At 38.1% G+C, this 17,821-nt stretch overlaps 1 protein-coding gene across 14 annotated transcripts in view; it reads left to right on the top strand.

Annotated features, from left to right (window-relative positions):
- CLOCK (clock circadian regulator) overlaps positions 1-17,033 on the top strand; it is a 54,425-nt gene extending 37,392 nt beyond the window's left edge. For 11 of the 14 annotated variants that reach the window (XM_052681472.1, XM_052681465.1, XM_052681466.1 and 8 more), the window contains 12 exons: positions 58-140; positions 376-482; positions 1,097-1,244; positions 1,465-1,540; positions 2,468-2,609; positions 3,027-3,127; positions 4,029-4,118; positions 4,574-4,732; positions 6,596-6,802; positions 8,051-8,259; positions 8,536-8,809; positions 11,591-17,033. In XM_052681472.1, the coding sequence (XP_052537432.1) occupies positions 58-140; positions 376-482; positions 1,097-1,244; positions 1,465-1,540; positions 2,468-2,609; positions 3,027-3,127; positions 4,029-4,118; positions 4,574-4,732; positions 6,596-6,802; positions 8,051-8,259; positions 8,536-8,809; positions 11,591-11,764 (1,770 nt within the window). In that variant the 3' untranslated portion in view covers positions 11,765-17,033. The remainder of the gene's footprint in view (positions 1-57; positions 141-375; positions 483-1,096; positions 1,245-1,464; positions 1,541-2,467; positions 2,610-3,026; positions 3,128-4,028; positions 4,119-4,573; positions 4,733-6,595; positions 6,803-8,050; positions 8,260-8,535; positions 8,810-11,590) is intronic. The other 3 variants (XM_052681476.1, XM_052681478.1, XM_052681475.1) reach the window with 3 other exon arrangements.
- The last annotated feature ends 788 nt before the right edge of the window (positions 17,034-17,821 follow it).

The raw sequence follows: 17,821 nt of genomic DNA, 5'->3' as shown, positions 1-17,821 counted from the left end.
GCTTGTGAATTAGAATAGAGCAGTTTTGAAAGAGATGATTTTTTTTTCACTTTTTAGGAAATGTGCACTGTTGAAGAACCCAATGAAGAGTTCACATCTAGACATAGCTTAGAATGGAAGTTCCTATTCTTGGATCACAGGTGCTGCAATTCTTTCTATATATAGCAGCAATAGTAGCTGAATCACTTTTAATGGCTATAATATGTAGAGTTCACTAATCAATATTAATTAATCATAGCTTATGTTGGGTTTAATTTTTTTTTTCTCAGAAAAATGAAAAATAAAAAATGCAAATGCAAAAAAAAATGCAAAAAATGTATATAGATTTTTTTTTCTTGTGAAAAGAAAATGACTGTAAATTTTCTATTAAATTAGGGCACCTCCAATAATAGGCTATCTTCCATTTGAAGTTTTGGGAACGTCAGGCTATGATTATTATCATGTGGATGATCTAGATAATCTGGCAAAATGTCATGAGCATTGTGAGTATGACCAAGTTGCTAAATTGAGTTAATTTGCTTTCTAGATGTTCAGTTTAAAGTTTGATAAGGGTTGAGTGAAGTTTTCTTGTATTTACGAGTGCAGTTTCCCTACTCCTATTCACTTGATGATATCATACTACTGATATTGGTATTTTTCTTTTGGTACTGAACTGGAAAACAGATTCAACTTTTAATTTTAATTTAGATTTTTTGTTGTGGTGAATCGGTGTGCACAGCACTCTGATTAATACTTCTCCCATTCTTCTAATAGCATTTAAAAGTCTCTGTGACATTTAATAAATACAAAAACTGTCTAGGCATGTGATAGAATAAATTTTCTGTTTAGCTATGATTTTCTTCAATTTTTTGCATATGAGTATTTCACTGTATATAAAAGCTCTACAGAAATGGTAAATTGAATTTTGCATTTCTCAGACAAGTGCAGATTCTTTCTGGTAGAAAACTACAATTTTGATTCTCTTCTTAGCCTTAGTATCAGATTGAACATGAGCTTGGTTGGGAGTTGAGAAGAAGAGTTGGGAAGTTATGCTTATTATATAATTTAAGTATTTATAGACTGGAAAGACAGTAAAATTTATTCCTCACTTTTACAGTAATGCAATATGGGAAAGGGAAGTCATGTTATTACAGATTCCTTACAAAGGGACAGCAATGGATTTGGCTGCAGACACATTACTATATCACATATCACCAGTGGAATTCCAGGCCAGAGTTTATTGTATGTACGCACACAGTTGTAAGGTAAGTTTTCCGTGCTAAATCCATAGAGATATTTAGATTACATGGAAGCTGTATTGCTAGCTAGTATTTTTTTGAGATAGAGAATAATAAATAGTAAAGAATTACTGGAAAACTTCCTGTGGTACTTTGTAAGGAAAATACTTTGGAGGAGTTTGTTTTCTGAGATGTGGTTTTAAAATCATCTATGGATTGAGCAGTCGTATTTGGTTTGTTCTTCTAGTTATGCAGAAGTCAGAGCAGAAAGGCGGCGAGAGCTTGGTATTGAGGAGTCTCTTCCAGAGATAAAAGCAGATAAAGTGAGTAACAAACATTTTGTTTCACTTCATTTCATAGCAATAATAACATGTAGTAAATACTTAGCAGCAAGAGTTATTTGTCCTTTTAAAGTAATTATTTCAATTGTTAAATAGTATGTCTATTTGAAGTTCATAGTTTATGATAGTATGTATTATATAATAGTATAATATTCATAGTTTATAATAGTATGTCTATTCAAAGTCACTAAGGAAGTTTAGGAAGGATATTTAACTGTTATTCCACTCCTCTTCTCAGCAGTTTATATACCTGTAATTATAGCATGTCAATTTCCCTAAGTCCCTACTATGATCTGATTTCTGCAGTTAGGTTCATACATAAATATTCTTCCTTCCTGGAAGGATCTGTAACTTGGAAGAACAAGGTCAGCACACAAAGGTGGTAAAGGAATTCACAAGAAAGTAGGAATTGTTTCCTTATGTGACTCTTCTATTTCTTAGATGTATGCAGGATTCATTCTAATTGAACATCCTTGGAAGCTCAGCAAGTCTTAGTTGAGCCAGCTTGTACAGATACTCCGTGGTGTTTTTTCCTTGGCAGTTTAGAAAGTTTAATCTGGCAGTGCACCTTCTAGTGGAATTAACTTTTCTTTCTTCAAAAGAATAAGCAGTTCACTCCTAACACAGGTGTTCAGACTTAACTGAATTGCTGGAGAAGCAGGTCAGCTCAGCAGTCAATTTGTGACATGTCTGCATGATTTTGTTTTCTAGGCTTCTGTGGCTTTGTTTTGTTATAAAAATTGTTATAAAAGAGTAGAAGTTACAGAAGCAAAGCAGGACGCTACTTCTGTGCAGTTAGCGATGAAAGGGGTTGATGAGCTGCTGTGTGGCCTCAGATACTTTCTTACTGAAATGTACAATGTGGGCTGAATCTGATAAAATAGCTGTTGTTTCTGTGTGTCTCTTCAGAGTCAAGACTCTGGATCTGATAATCACATAAACACAGTGAGCCTCAAAGAAGCTCTGGAAAGATTTGATACCAGCCCCACACCTTCCGCTTCCTCCAGGAGTTCAAGAAAATCTTCACATACTGCAGTATCAGATCATTCATGTAAGCATCAACTACTGAATATATAATTTTCTTCTTAACGAAGACTTTCTCTGCTTTACTTAATGAAATCCAGCTCTAGCAGTTAATCATCATTTTATTAAGAGTGTGCAGATGAGAATGTCCTTTATGATGGGTCACAGATACTCTAAGATTTCCCACTAAGATTTTCAGACGCTGTGTAATGGTTTCTGCTTCTACAACTGCAATAGCAGCCCCTATACAGCCCTGTTTCAGTCCATCAGATTGCATTATTGTTGGATATGCAAGGAAAGGAAAAAAAAAAAAGAAAAAAAAAAGAGTCCAAGTCCAAGCCTTAAGCTTTTTCTATTCTGGAAGATCTTCCTATGATTTGAATATTGCATTGCAGAATTGAGATTACTATTAATACATTTCATCTTCTTGTAACAACTTTGTCAGCGACACCAACTAAAATGACAGTGGACACTAGCACTCCCCCAAGACAAAGCTTATCTGCTCATGAAAAGTCTACACAAAGAAGATCATCTCTGAGTAGTCAGGTAACTCTTTGAAGAAACATTTTTATACTTAAATCAGTGCATTTTTCCTTTAAAATGTGTTATTAAATTCATGTGACCTTCATTCTATTTCCTCTGAAAACACAACATTTAAACTATAAGACTTTTACTTGGGATATTTGGCTATCATTTCTATGTACCTTCAGTATACTACATTTTAAGGGAATGCAATAATTGAGCATGTAGGTATTTATGTTTTGGGCTTCAGAATTCATAGGAATTGTATCTGAGTCTGTGCTTTCACTCACACATAACTTCTTTATATGACTCTGCATTTTATTTGTATCTGTGTGTGTGTATAAAACTATATAATAATTTCCAACGTAATGCTGTGTGTCCCTATAGGTTATTCATATAGGCTTATACCTCTGAGAATATCAGCAAATACTGTAGTATGGTTTCTGAAATCGTAATAATGTGACAAAATACAATGCTTCGTGTGCTTAGTGCTCGTATTGCACTGTATATATATGATAACACATTTACTACAAAAATAGAATAGTGTATCAAATTATGTATTCTGCTAATATGCTGAGTATTAGTTTAAGAACAGAAGTGTCAACTTCCAAACTTGTTGGAAAGTTTTTGCCCTTATTGTGAAAAAGAATTTTGAAGCAGCCTTGTTTTTCCTGTTTTATACCTGCTACTACTTATATATTTTTATCAGGGAAGCAATTATATAGAGATTATGTATATTACAATATTTTTGTGTGTGTTCTTAATTCTTTAATATTTAGTCTTAGGCATTTCAAGAAATACACTTGTTTTTTTCATATATTCACGTGATGCCATTTTGGAATTGAATTTGTGTAAGGAAATATTTCATGTCAAGTATGAAGTCCATTCTCTTCTAGTTATGGAACAATTTTTTTTTTAATCGTAGTCTTTAAGCTCCCAGTCTCTTGGACAACCAGTAACACAGCCAACGATGTCTCAGCCTGCTACTTTACAGCTCCAGTCCAGCATGTCCCAGGTATGGATTAAGTTGGTTTGCTAAGTTGTTTTATTATTTCTTTAACAGTCTTGATCTGACTGTAAAGTTAATTTCTCTTTCAAAAACTGAGTTCTTAGATGTCAGAGTTGCCTTCAGTGTTTTTCTCAAAATGAGCCAATTTCTGTTTGACAGAACAGTACCATGTGAATTACTAAAGTCTTTATAGGGTCTTAGTGATTTGAGTGCCAGTCAATTTCTTTTGCTGTGATTTGTTTTGTTTTGTTCTAAGCAGACTAATTCTGATGCGTCAGTTAAACGTGTCGACATGAAGTCTGTGACATTTTTGTACTGATGATTTTGTCCTTGGTTGATGACTACTAGCAGTTTAAAAAACAGTGCCTGATTTCTTCGCTAGTCTGGAGGAGTGTATTTACTCCTTGTGAATTAAATGTGATTATTTTTGCTCAGCTTATAATTTATACATGGCACTACAGCCTGTCTTTCAGTTTTCAGCTCAATTAGGAGCTATGCAGCACCTAAAGGACCAGCTGGAGCAGAGAACACGCATGATAGAGGCAAATATTCATCGGCAGCAAGAAGAGTTGCGGAAAATTCAAGAACAGCTGCAGATTGTCCACGGTCAAGGACTTCAGGTGAGTAAGTGTAACTCATACACATTTGATCCGTAGAGAATTTAGAGATCTAAAATGAGATTTAGGCACTTTATTCCAAAATGGGATTCTCTGTACTCCTTGTCAGCTGTCTTCTGGATTTTGTGTGCCTGAAATTCATAGAACTAATGTTATTGTTCCTGAGGTATTTATAATTTTGCTTCTGAATGTATCCAGTTGTGCCCCTCTGTATTCATTCAATGTTGAGTGACTTGTGCTACCTAAATGTAAATGAATGTGTTGTAGTGGTTATTACTTCTTGAATAGCTCTGCAGCCATTAGAATATTCATTCTAAATGTGCAAAATGAATATTTATTTCCCCTTTTAGCTCAGGGGTGTAAAAATCACTGGATTTTTACATTGGATTCATCCAGCCTCTTGGATGAATATATACCTCTTAGAAGATTGTCCCAACTGTCAGGCTTACAGCCTCTATCAAACTCTTCTTGTGAAGTGGTTATACACTGTGTGGCATTCAGAAGTAGTTATTCAGCCACAAAGACAGGAAGTCTAGAGGACTAGAGGGAATGGTCTCAAGTTGTGTCGGGGAGGATTCAGTCTGGAGGTTATACAATGCTGCTTTTCTGAAAGAGTGGTCAGGCAGTGGAATGGGCTCTCCAGGGAGGTGGTGCAGTCACCAACCCCAGAGGTGTTCAAAGAATGTTTAGGCATTGTCTTGAGGGACGTGGTTTAGTGAGAGCTGTTGGCGATAGGTGGGCAGTTGGACTGGATGATCTTGTAGGTCTTTTGCAGCCTCGGTGATTCCATGATTCTATGCATTACCCAGTCTAGCAGCTGAGAGTAACAAAGACCTGACTGCCTGACTTCTGTATTTTAACCAATATATGTATTTGATGGATTTTTAATTTTGTAATTCTGTTTTCAGTATCTATATTGGGAAGAAAAGAATTGTTTGATATGATAAGAATGATATTGATTGGACTTTTCTAGCTTAATTAAAAAGTGCCAAAGCAAACAAACAAAAAAACTAAACATCATAAGAAAGAATCTTAATATTTTCAGCGTGCACTGTGAATAAAGAGTAAAACGATCTATACTTCCTGGAAGTATTGAGTATGTTGCTTAAATTCTGTTGTGGAATAAGAATTTCTGGCATGTGCTTTTTTGTGTTTCACTGTGATCTCATGTAAGCCTTCCAGCAGTAGATTGCTTGGGAGGTGCTTGGAAGGAGAGATTCACAGCTATCATCCCATGCACTGCAAAGGGACCTTATTTAGGACTATGGAAAGTAGAATACAAAATTGAAGTGCTGCACATTCTACATTATTACACTGAGTCATTGTAGTTTTTAGTCTAACATTGTGTAAAGACTCAAAATCCTTTCATGGTAAATTCAGTTTATTGAAATGAGGTAATATTGGAAAATACAGTATAACCAGTATGGCTTTGTAATTGCCAAGGAAGCACTTTCTTGGTGCTATGTCTGTATCAACTGATACTGAGATTTTTAATTAGTTTCACTTCTAGAGGCTCGACAAGTGGAAGCAAGATCTCTAAAGAATTTAATCTTTAGGTAGTTACAGCCTACATTGTAAGTAATATTTACAAATATTGCTTCTAATTTAAAACCAGATACTAAGTGTCAGTGTTAAGGGCTTTAAAATTCAGGATTCTCATTCTTAGCTGTTAGAGTCTCTGAATACAGATCCTGTATGGGACTTAGCCCTTCGCTCTTGGTAATTGCAGTGCTGTTTGGACATCTAATAGCTGGAATGAAGCTTTATCTTGTATTAATATCATAAGAAATTAATTTTAGTTTTTGTGTAAGATATTGAATAATTAACAGAGTTTTCATAAGAACTAATTTTAGAATTTTTTTTAAGATGTTCTTGCAGCAGTCAACTTCTGGACTAAACTTCAGTTCTGTGCAACTTACATCTGGAAATTCTTCAAGTGTTCAGCAACTTGCACCAGCAAACATGCAAGGTCAGGTTGTTCAAACTAATCAGACTCAAAGTGGGATGAGCACAGGACATACAAGTACACCACATATGATCCAGCAACAGCCTTTGCAGAGCTCTGCGTCACAGGTAAAATTCTCACTAGTGAGAAATGCAGTAATAGCTTTCCTGACGTCTCCCCCTCCAAATTTTTTGTGACTGTCCTTCAAATCAAGTTTATTTCTTGTTCAAAGTTTTACAATTGAAATGTACTTATGTTCTTGCTAATGCAATTTCACGCCTTGCTTTAGTTTTAAAACTTAGAAATGTGAATAATTACAAGTATAAATAATTACAATTTACAAATGGAAATAATTCCAAATGCTTTTTGGAAAAACCAATATACAGAAAACAGCTTGCCTTTTTGTGCATTTTTATGAATTTTCTACTGACAGAACGTACAGCATGAGAACATTTGTACTAATTGAGGTTGAAATCCAGACACTGATCTCTACAGTAAATGCCTAGAAGAACATAAGAACAGGAAAAGCATATATTGATGATTCTGAAGTTGACTTTTTTGCTCCTCAGCAATTTCAGTCAGATGCCATAACTGATACCTTTTGCATTTTAAATGCCTTTGATGGATTTTTCTTCTATGAGTTTATCCAGTTTGTTTTGACTGCATCTAAACTTCTGAAATACAGAGTATCTTGCAGTGAGTTCTACAGCTTTAGCTGCTGTGAAATTTGTTGTTTGTTTTTTAAACCTGCCACCTAGCTTTTATCCTGGGAAATACACTGAATAGTTACTTTTCATCTTCACCATGCATAATTTTGGAGTCTTCTGTTGTATGCATATAAGTCTTTTTCTCAAGCTGAGGAGTTTTAATGTGCTTGACAGTTTTATGGAGAGGTTGCTTATAATTGTGATCTCTGTGGTCATCCTCCTCTTTCCTTTTTTCCAAATCCCATACTACTTTTTAAAATTTGTGATGAGACAGAGTAATGGTGGACAGTTTATCACTTTAGCATTAAGTTAGTTCCAGACTTTGAAGTATGAAATTGATTGAGGTAATGTGCGTGTTTTAATGTGGCACAGAGATGCTAAAGGAATGGAAGACAGGATCTTGAACAAACAGTATGCAAGCAGATGAAATATTAAGGAAAAAGATATTCTGAAGAGGAGAAGAGATTAAGAGATTTTCAGATGCCCTAGAGCCAGTCACACCTCCAAATCCTCAATTGATAGGAAATACCTGTCTGCTTTAAAGTAAGAATTCATTTGTAATAGAAAAACATTAGCAGTTGTAAAGCATGGGTAATTACATTGAGGAAGATGACTGTAGTAGCTGGCTGTTTTCAAGTGACTGATTCATTACCTATTCTTCCTTTACAGCATAATCAACAAAATGTGCTTAGTGGGCATGGTCAACAATCTTCTCTTGCCAGTCAGTCACAGAACACAGTCTCAACACCTCTGTATAACACTATGGTGATTTCTCAGCCAACAACCGGCAATGTGGTTCAGGTTCCTTCTAGCTTACCACAGAACAATAACCAGAATGCTGCTGCAGTAACTACTTTTACACAAGATAGACAAATCAGGTAAGTTTTCAAGACCACATTGGGATGACTTGTAGCTATGTAACCACAGCATTTATGATATCATGTATGGAAAAGTAGCATAAAACCCATAGTATTTGTTACTGTAATCACACAGCTGTTTAGGTAAACTTTACCCAAGACAGTGCATTCATAGGCTTATCATAATCAGTAGTGCTACAACAAGGCATGAGCCTGACAAAAGCTGCATTTGTCAAGAGCACCTAAGGCTTGATGCATTTTTCCTAAAGTGATGCCAAATGTCTTTTCTGTTGACAGATTTTCTCAAGGTCAGCAGCTTGTAACAAAACTTGTCACAGCCCCAGTAGCGTGTGGAGCGGTAATGGTACCAAGTACTATGTTTATGGGACAGGTGGTGACAGCTTATCCCACTTTTGCTGCCCAACAGCAGCAGCCACAGACTTTGCCAGTAACACAGCAACAGCAGCAGCAGCAGCAAAGTCAGCAAGACCAGCAGCAGCAGCAGCAGCTCACTGCAGTTCAACAACCAGCTCAGCCACAGCTGACCCAGCACCCGCAACAGTTCCTACAGGTAGTGTAGCATTCTCTAAAAATTTGTCAGTCCTTTCAGCATGCTTATTTTAGGATTATCTTAAAATACTTAGGCTGCCATGAAAGTAATGTCTTGTATTTATTTCCATGGAAACTGCAACTGATACAGAGAACAACAAAGTAACACTATTTGATTGAGCAACCTGTCAGCTACAAAACAGTTTCTCAACATGGTCTGTACCATTAGCTGTGCATTTTCACCAGCAATGGACAAGAGCCTGAATGCTATGATTGTAAAAATCCGCACTGACAGAGATGACCCACTGTTACATAGCTGCTATAATGATATTGTTGCTAGAAAGATGTTGCCCATGCAGTCTATCTTTCATTGGTCCAAATAGATGGAAGTCAGAAGGTTGCAATCCAGACTATATGGTGGTTGTGGTAGAACAGTGCAGTGAAGACTGGCTGTGTGTTCTATGGTCTTTGAGCTGATGTGGGACCAGAGATTACTGTGTTGCAAGAGAAAGATTGTCTTCTTCTGTAGCCTTACTCTGCTGGTTTGGGTCTTCAGCTTAGTCAGCATTGTGTTACATTACTCAGAGTTGATGGTTTGTCCAACTTCCAGGAAATCCAGGATTGCACTGTTCTTATCCTAAAAGTTAGTGCACATCACTTTACCTGCTGAGGGTTGTGTCTGGAACTACTTCTTCAGTGGGAAATTCATGCATCACCATTCCATGGACTGTCATTTTAACTCCAGCTCATAGCAGTGACACCATGTCTTGTCACCACTTAATGGTGCAATCCAGTAAACTGTCACCTGCAGCATCATATTGGTTCAGTAGGTCCTGACAAGCTTGCATAAGGTGCTCTTTCTGTTCCTATGTGAGCATTTGTGGGACACATCTGGTGCAAACCTTGCAATATTCTAGCATTGCCACCATCATTTCCAACGCAATGAAGCTGAACTTCAGCTCTGCACACAGTTCCCTGGTCATAATCTGCTGATTCTTGTGGTGAGCTGATCAAGATGCTCTTCATTTCATGGTGTGACAGCTAGTGGCCATCTAGAATGACCACTAAGGTCATTTAGTCTAGTGCCAACCCATCATCCCATACCCACTCTAACCATGCCCCTCATTGCCACATGGACATATTTCTTGAACACCCCTAGGGACAGTGACTCCACCAACTCCCTGAGCAGCTTGTTGAACAAACTTTTTTGCTATGTGCAGTCTCCCTTTTTCAATAAAAGAGGTTTCCTGGATAAAGGTGGAATTTCTACAATGGAGTAAGTAGCTGGAAACTCAAGCTAAGTTTATATGGACAAGGAATAGTTAAGATTCCACTTATGGATGAGTAAAATTTTCTTTACCTGGGCCAGTGGCAGAAAATAGTAGCTTGTTAAAAAGAAGGAAATGGAATTTCCATAAGAAATGGAATTTTCCATAAGAAAATAGAATTTCAGCCATTCATCTGCAAAGGCTTTTTAACTGCAAGCTGAAATCTCTGATCAAAAAGAGAACTGAAGAATATCTAGTTACTTGAATTTCAGCACTCATTCATGCTGTTTAGCAGGTAGGTAGTGTCTGTCCCTGCTTTTATGCAGTTTTGCCTTCATTCTTTTGAAAACAAGGTTTGTGAAAGATAAAAATCTTCAATGGTCTGTTCCTGTCCTGGCATTTCTTTCTAGGCAACAGTTTATGGTTTTTAATATAAACTGGTCAGCTCTCTCTCTCTGTTGAAGTGCTAGAATTTGAAGAAAAGCACATGGTGTGTTGTTGTTTGCTTTTTTTTCCCTCGCTTTAAAGAAGAGAGAAAAGGAGGCTTTTCCTGCTTGCGTTCAGAATAGAATAGAATAGAATAGAATAGAATAGAATAGAATAGAATAGAATAGAATAGTTTGGATTGGAAAGGACCTCAAAGATCATCAAGTTCCAAACCCCCTGCCACAGGCAGGACCACCAAACTTCCAGATCTGGTACTAGATCAGGTTGCCTAGAGCCTGATCCAGCCTGGTGTAAATACCTCCAGGGACGGAGCATCCACAGCCTCTCTGGGCAGCCTCTTCCAGCAACTCACCACCCTCTCAGTAAAAAACTTCCCCGATATCTAATCCAAATCTTCCCTCTTTTAGTTTAAAACTAGTCCCCTGTGTCTTGTCACTTCCTACCCATGTAAAAAGTTGATTTCCCTCATGTTTATGATCTCCTTCTCACAGTCTGATTCTGCAGGTGAGAGAGTGATGTAGTTGTTGTGGATTGAGATGTCCAATTCCTTTTGTACCCGTCCTTCACTGCTTTTTCTTCAGCACCATCATCTTTTGTTTCTAAGAAGAGTGACATTAAAAATAAGTGTTACTTGCAGTAATGATTAATCCCCTTCAAAGGAGATGTTTGGGTCTGCAAAAGCAGCAGCTTCCTTGGTTTTCTTCCTTAGATTTTTATCCAGGGATAAATTTGATCTTTGCGAAGTCATGCTTTGGTATGCCAAGGCACTGCTTTCTATGTGACTGCAGTAACAGATGTGTATGGTTAAAATAGATTCCTTAAGCCCCGTTATGCTCTTGTGTTCTGAAATGGGGACAAATTGCCATGTGCTGTACCCATTGTCACAGGAAATTGCGAAGACCAGCTGCTTTATCAAATGCTCTAAGTATCTCCATTAAAGCCAACTAATCTTTGTGGTGTTGGTTCAGCTTCAGTGACCAAATCAGAAGTTTATTTTGACTGAATTCTTCCACAAAGTCAACAAGCAGCCAGGCCTGCAGTTCTCAGAGCAGCAGAAAACATGATTTTCTTCTGTTTGCATGTTTTAGACATCCAGGTTACTTCACGGGAATCAGTCAGCTCAGCTTATCCTCTCTGCTGCTTTCCCACTACAGCAAAGCACTTTTACTCAGTCCCACCACCAGCAGCACCAATCGCAGCAGCAGCTCTCACGGCACAGAACTGACAAGATGACGGATCCTTCCAAAGCGCAGCCGCAGTAGCTGGGGGCTCTGCCTCTCCTGGAAGCCAGCTCCCAGGAGGGGGCTGCTCCATAACCACTCGCACTCAAGTTGCAGAGGTAGCAGTACAAAGCCTTTCTAACGCTGCGGTGTCGAGACCTACAGCTAACTTCTGGAATCTGTTGAGGAAAACCACCAGGTGATGGCAGGGACGCGGCCAACTTTGATCGTTGTCCCGGTTTCTGTGCTCTAAAAGGTTTGCTGCCATGTGTCGATTTGTCCAGGTGAAATCAAAAAATGTGACTGAAATGAAAGGAATGCTGAAAATATTGGTATTTTTTATCAGTTCTGTACATTTTTAAAGTATTAAAATGGACACAGAGCAATTGTTTGATTTAGGAGAAAAAATGCCAGGAATATAGTCCGACAAACATCTAATTTTTTCAGATGATTATGGGACAGTAAATATTTTGAAAATGTTGTGTGAAATCCAGTTCTCTGTTGTACAGATGCTGTAAAATATTGTGTATATGTCTGCATAAAAGGAGAAAGAGCAAAATATTTTATATGATGCATGAAATGTAATCTGTTATTTGTAGGTTTGAATATGTTCCCCTACATTTTCACACCATACTCAGACTGACGTTTTCCTTTGTTCTGCCCCTTTGTTTACAACATGCTGCATCGTTACTTTCACCCTCAGTGTGGGCACAAGTCTCTCGTTTGTGCTTCGTGATGTCACAGTCTGCTCTGTGAGGTATGGTGTGTTGGTTCGTTGACTTCTCGAGGTTAAATTATGGATGAAGCCGTTTGAACTGGTGGTCGTGCATCAGGGTTCAGGGTGTTCAGATTCATGAGTATCATCCATCGTTTCATACCTAATTCATTTTATTTGAAAAAAAAAAAAAAACAACAAAAAATAGGAATTTGCACTGCTTCCTTGCGGATGGTTTGGAATTTTATTCCCCAAAGCTATCTTTTGATATAGTTCATAGTTGGAAATATTTATGTAAAATGTTAAAAAAAAAAAAAAAGAAAAAAGAAAAAAAAAAAAAAGACGGTAATTTTCAAGAATGTTTCAGTTATAGGAGTAATTTGCACAAAAAATATATTTACATTTAATAACCTTTTGGGCACTTTTTAACCACTTTCTCTGTGGTGAGAATTGTAACTTGTTAAAATATGTTGGAATCTTTTTATTCTCATTCAAAAATTAGATCTTTCTTTAGTCAGAACTAATTCAGGGTCATTTTAACAACGACAGAAAAACCCATAGTGCCTTGATTTTAATTCAGGTGATAATGTTGAACATCTTGACTTGCAGTGTCTCGAATCTGTAACCATTCTCGATTTTGAAGTCTTAGTACATTGTCAGCCAAACTCGTGTATCTACTTCATAGCTGTTTCTGCATCGTGATCATCTCAATAACGATCTGAGTTGAGAACGTGAGCATTTTTGAGTGCTGCTCCCCCTCAAACACTAAGTCAGAAACTGAGGAGTCTCTGCAATCTCAGACCTTGAAGGTATTGTTCTTGAAGATGTAAAAACAGAGAGTGCTCCTTCAGTGGGAGCAGGGAGGGTAACCTGATCTGAAATAGAGTCAAAAATCATATTTGTAGTGTTTAGAGTATGTCTTGGGGGAGACCACGGTCGATTTAGGAGATATCACTGAACTAAGACTTCAGAAGGCAACTTCACTTTATAAAGAAAATAAAAAGTTCCAACAGATACGATGTGCTATTTTAGGTAGGGTTTTATGGTACTAGTTTGTGAAAACCACAACTTTAGAGGAAAATAAATAAACACAGATAGATCTGAGAATTAAGATAAAACAGCAAAAGCAGTTAAAATTAGTAGTAGGGAGAGAAAGCTGGATTAATCTTGAATACTGAGGAGGAGTTGAATGAATGTAACCAAATGGTGATGGACTGTTTTGTTCTCTGGAACAGTTTGATTGTATTACTGGGTGAGCCAAACCCACAGGAGGGTGGCACCAGTTCAGCGAGCGCCCCATGCCATCGATGGCATTTTGGGGCTGGCCTTGGCCTCTCCGGGTGTCCCACCATTGCATCTTTGTTGTTCCCCACTTACAAAGCAAGAGTTTGGTACCAAAAAGCACAGTTGTGAACAAGGAAGGAGTGTGAGAAATACAGTACCAAAGAGAGTTAGATTGCGCTCTGCTCCAGGAGGCCTCTCGCAGCAAGGAGCAGGTGCCAGTGCCAGACATTGCAAGGGCAAATTCCGCTTCTCTGAAAGGATTTCTGCCATTCTCTGAGCTGGGATAAGGGTCAGAAGCCCACTGCTGTAGAGCTCTGTGTAACGAAGTTTGCCTTGCTCTGCTCTGCTGCTGCATCATTCACCTGTTTCTAAAATAAGCTGTGTTACCAGAGGTCTGCGCTAGCAGCACTGCTGCTTAATGGAAGTAGGTTAGAGAAAAAATGTTACCCGTTTACGGTGATAACAGCACTAAAAAAGAAACCTGGGAGAGCTTTAATGGTGCTGTTAGAACTACGGAATAGTGGTAAAATAGGTTTATTAAGCTATTATACTGAGAATTACAAAAAATAGAAATAACAGCCAGCCAGTTAATGATGCAGCTTTTTATATGAAGCTCCATTTAAACTTCTCTTCCCATTCCCCCCCTCCCCGATACTCTCTTGTGCTGCTATAGGTCTGTTGGTAAAACGCTGAACTAGGTGAGAGAAAATAGATGACAGTGATAGCAGGGCTGCTGAAAGAGAATAAAGAAATGTACGCTTTGATCAAGAAGCTTTTTGTAACCTCGGAGAGAGCTCATTCAATTACGGAGCTACCAGCCAGTAGACAAAGCATGGAAGGTGGGGAAATTCACAGAAACTGGAAAAACACAGCATCCATTTGAAATATACTTACCGTGAATCAGGCAGATTTTATACAGAAGTACGCAGAACTTGTTCCGTGTTCTGTGCAAGGACGCAAATGCTTTGTTTCACAGCTGCTGACTCAAAGGTGTGTATTTCAGGTGTCTGCCGCTTCCCCCTTGCTGAATCAGTTGCTGAGCTGCTCTTGATTTTAGTGGGAAGAGGACCAGGCTGTCGCCTCTTTCTTAATCAGCCTTTTGCTTCTGACTGACTTATTTACTACAGTCATAGATTTTTTGCAACATCCTAATCAATAGCATGATAAGGAATGCTGCGATGCTGCAGGGTCTGGGGTGCAGATGTCACAGAATGACTCTGACAGAAGGGAAGGAATGTTAAGGAGAGGGTTGTATTTGTGAAGGCGCAGTCTGGTGGTATGGAACGGCGTGAAACAGTTGCATGGAGTTTAGAAGACAGACATTGTTTGCCAGCGATGGGTGAGGATTTGAAGAAAAGCTTCTAGGAAAATTACAGAGAAAAAGAATATATAGCTATTTTTATATTATATTTAATATATATTTGTATATAAATATGAAAAGATTCTAGTAGGAGCTCTCCATATGCCTTCCATTTCATCTAGAAGATTTACCTTCTGCACTATGGTTCCGGTGTGTCGCCACTTGTGTGGGCATCCTGCCTGCTGCCAAACACCAAAATCAGTAACCCAGTATCCTTACAACAGGTAGGTTTCATTTCAGCTTTATGTAAAAAATTAATTAAAAGAAAGCTATATCAGACAGTTTTTCATGGAAAAAGAAATTCTCTTTAAGATTCAAATAGCACTTTCTATCTTTTATTTTATTTTTATTTTTTGGAGTAATAAGAAGCACTTTACTGAAAAGACTATTTGAAAACCAGTTTATTTCTTTAGTCAGTGAAACTGTTAAGGGGGGGGGCATCAAGGAATGATGTGTAAAACTGTCAGAAACGTTTCTGGAAAATGTTTCTTTAAGACAGTGATCCTTTGAGGCTCAAAGTGCAAGATGAAAAAGGCTTCTAGAACTGATTGGCTTCATTGGTTTTACATGGCGTGGGGAAAGGTTGAACGATTATGGCTTCGTAGGGAGGAGACCTTTTACGTTGCACAGTTGCCTATGAGAGAGTCATGTGGAGGCCCACCTACCTGCTCAGTAATTCTAAGTGTCCCTTAGGATTATAACGTGTGTGACAGTGTACCGCAGGGTTAAAGATGTGGCCTTTGGCAGATGTTGAAATCAATTCAGAAACCACGCATACGTTCACAGAATTTAACCCGGGTATTGTGATGAGTTGCAGATGGCACGGCGTCAGGAGACGTCGGACGTCGCAGTCATGAATTTCTCTATTTGAAATCATTATTAAAATCAGATGTGCAGTCAGAGGACTGGAAAAAAAATGGTTATTTTGATTAAAAGGAGAGAGACTAGTTTTAATAATTTTTATTTTTTTACTTATCCCTGGTGGAAAAAGTTGAAGAGTTAAATGAATTTGAATTAAAAAAGACGTATTTAAGCCAATTAGAGTAGGTGAGACAACTGTGAGCGAACATTTGAAATTGTGGTCGTCCTGAGACTGGATGGTTGCTTTGTCAATATCACAATTTGTAACACTACATTCCTTGTCTTTTTTTTTTTTTAGCCAGGTGATTTAAGCTCTGTTATACTTCATGCTGCGTCATCTGCATGAATTGTGCCAGCATGATATGCTCTACTCAAAGAAATTGTACCTAAATAAAAAGGAGGGGAAAAAAAACAAAAACACAAAACAAAACACTGTGTCTGAACAAAATACTGTGTGGCCTATACAGAGACCCTAGCTATGACTGAGAGATGCTGCATTAACAGACAATCAATGGGTAAATTATTTATGAAACACTTTCGGGAATGGTCTTAAAGGTGTCACTGCTTTGAAAGCAGCTGGTGAGTTGTGTTTTCAAAGAAGGAAGGTAAAAACTATTTATTTTAAAATACATCGGATTGAATGTTGCGTTTTTAAGCAGTGTTGATTTTCACAGTGTCTCGGGTTCCAGTTTTGTTTTGTATTTTTTGAACTGGCATTAGCTTTGTATTTGTTCACCAACAACCCCTAATGCCGCTCATATTGATGTCAGGAAATGTAGATACAGTTCCCTGGTGTTCGTGTGACCATTACTAACTGTCAATTTTTTTTTTTAATTGAATAAATGTAAAGTTTAAAATTTTGCTTTTTGTAGCTTCTAAGGTTCTAGAATTATTTTTTTTCCTGAGTTCCTTAATGTCACTTCGATAAGAGTTTCACAGTGAAGTGCTCTCATACCCGTTCCACAGATGTAACAAAGGCACTCTCTACCCCCCAACAACTGACGTGTGAGAAGTTGCTTGATGTCGATTTTACCTTCTCTCCCTCCCAAGAGAAATGACTTGTGAGACTTCAGTAAAAATGCATACTGTACTCCTTTCTTGTCTGCTCTCTGTATCTCTTCATAAACTGCTGGCCCATGCTGATGGCCGGAGACCTTCAGCTTGTGTGGTTACATTGCTGCTCTTATAGGCTGCTCTAATCCTCTCACTGAGCAAAGTGGGAACGCCAAGGGCAGTAATTTAATAATTCGAAGTTAACCAAATGTTTAAGGGAAGGTGAGAGAGAAGGAAACCCCACAGTTGAAGCTGAATAACTGGAGGAATTGATAAATACTCTTTACAGTCTGCTGTTCTCTCTCTGTATCATCATCACAGCAGATGCTCATGGTAAAACTACTCATCCTTTGCCTTGGGGAATTAAAGCATCCTTGTGCAAGCTGTGTCCCACCTCCAGCCCCTGAGCAACTCCACATACCACAGGAAACAAAACAAGTTGCAGAAGCACCAGTTAAAAACTGCCAACACCCACCAATATTAAGGCTGATAGCACGCAGCACAAATTAGCACTTTTCTTAGATCTGAACTTTAGAAATATCAATATGTTTTTCCATAAGCTTATCAAGAAGAGCTATAACTATAAATGACTACTGCGGCACCTGATCAATGCTGCTCAATGACACTTCACTGTTGTGCAAAGCTCTGCTTGCAGGAAAATGTTAGGTAACTGGGAAGATTAGCAATCCAAAGGTTAGCTACCTCAGCACCCCGGGCTCAGTGTCAGCGATACAAATTCCAGACCTCAGCAGTCAGAGGGCAGTGGGTAGCAACCCAGAATTCCAGTCTTAAGCAGTCACGGTACCACACAGTCTCTTTCAATCAC

The sequence above is a fragment of the Tympanuchus pallidicinctus genome, unplaced genomic scaffold, assembly GCF_026119805.1.
Source record: "Tympanuchus pallidicinctus isolate F22 unplaced genomic scaffold, pur_lepc_1.0 scaffold2, whole genome shotgun sequence".
NCBI classification, from domain to species: Eukaryota; Metazoa; Chordata; class Aves; order Galliformes; family Phasianidae; genus Tympanuchus; species Tympanuchus pallidicinctus.
Note: the sequence above shows the minus strand (reverse complement) of the source record. Positions and strands in the feature narration are given on the sequence as shown.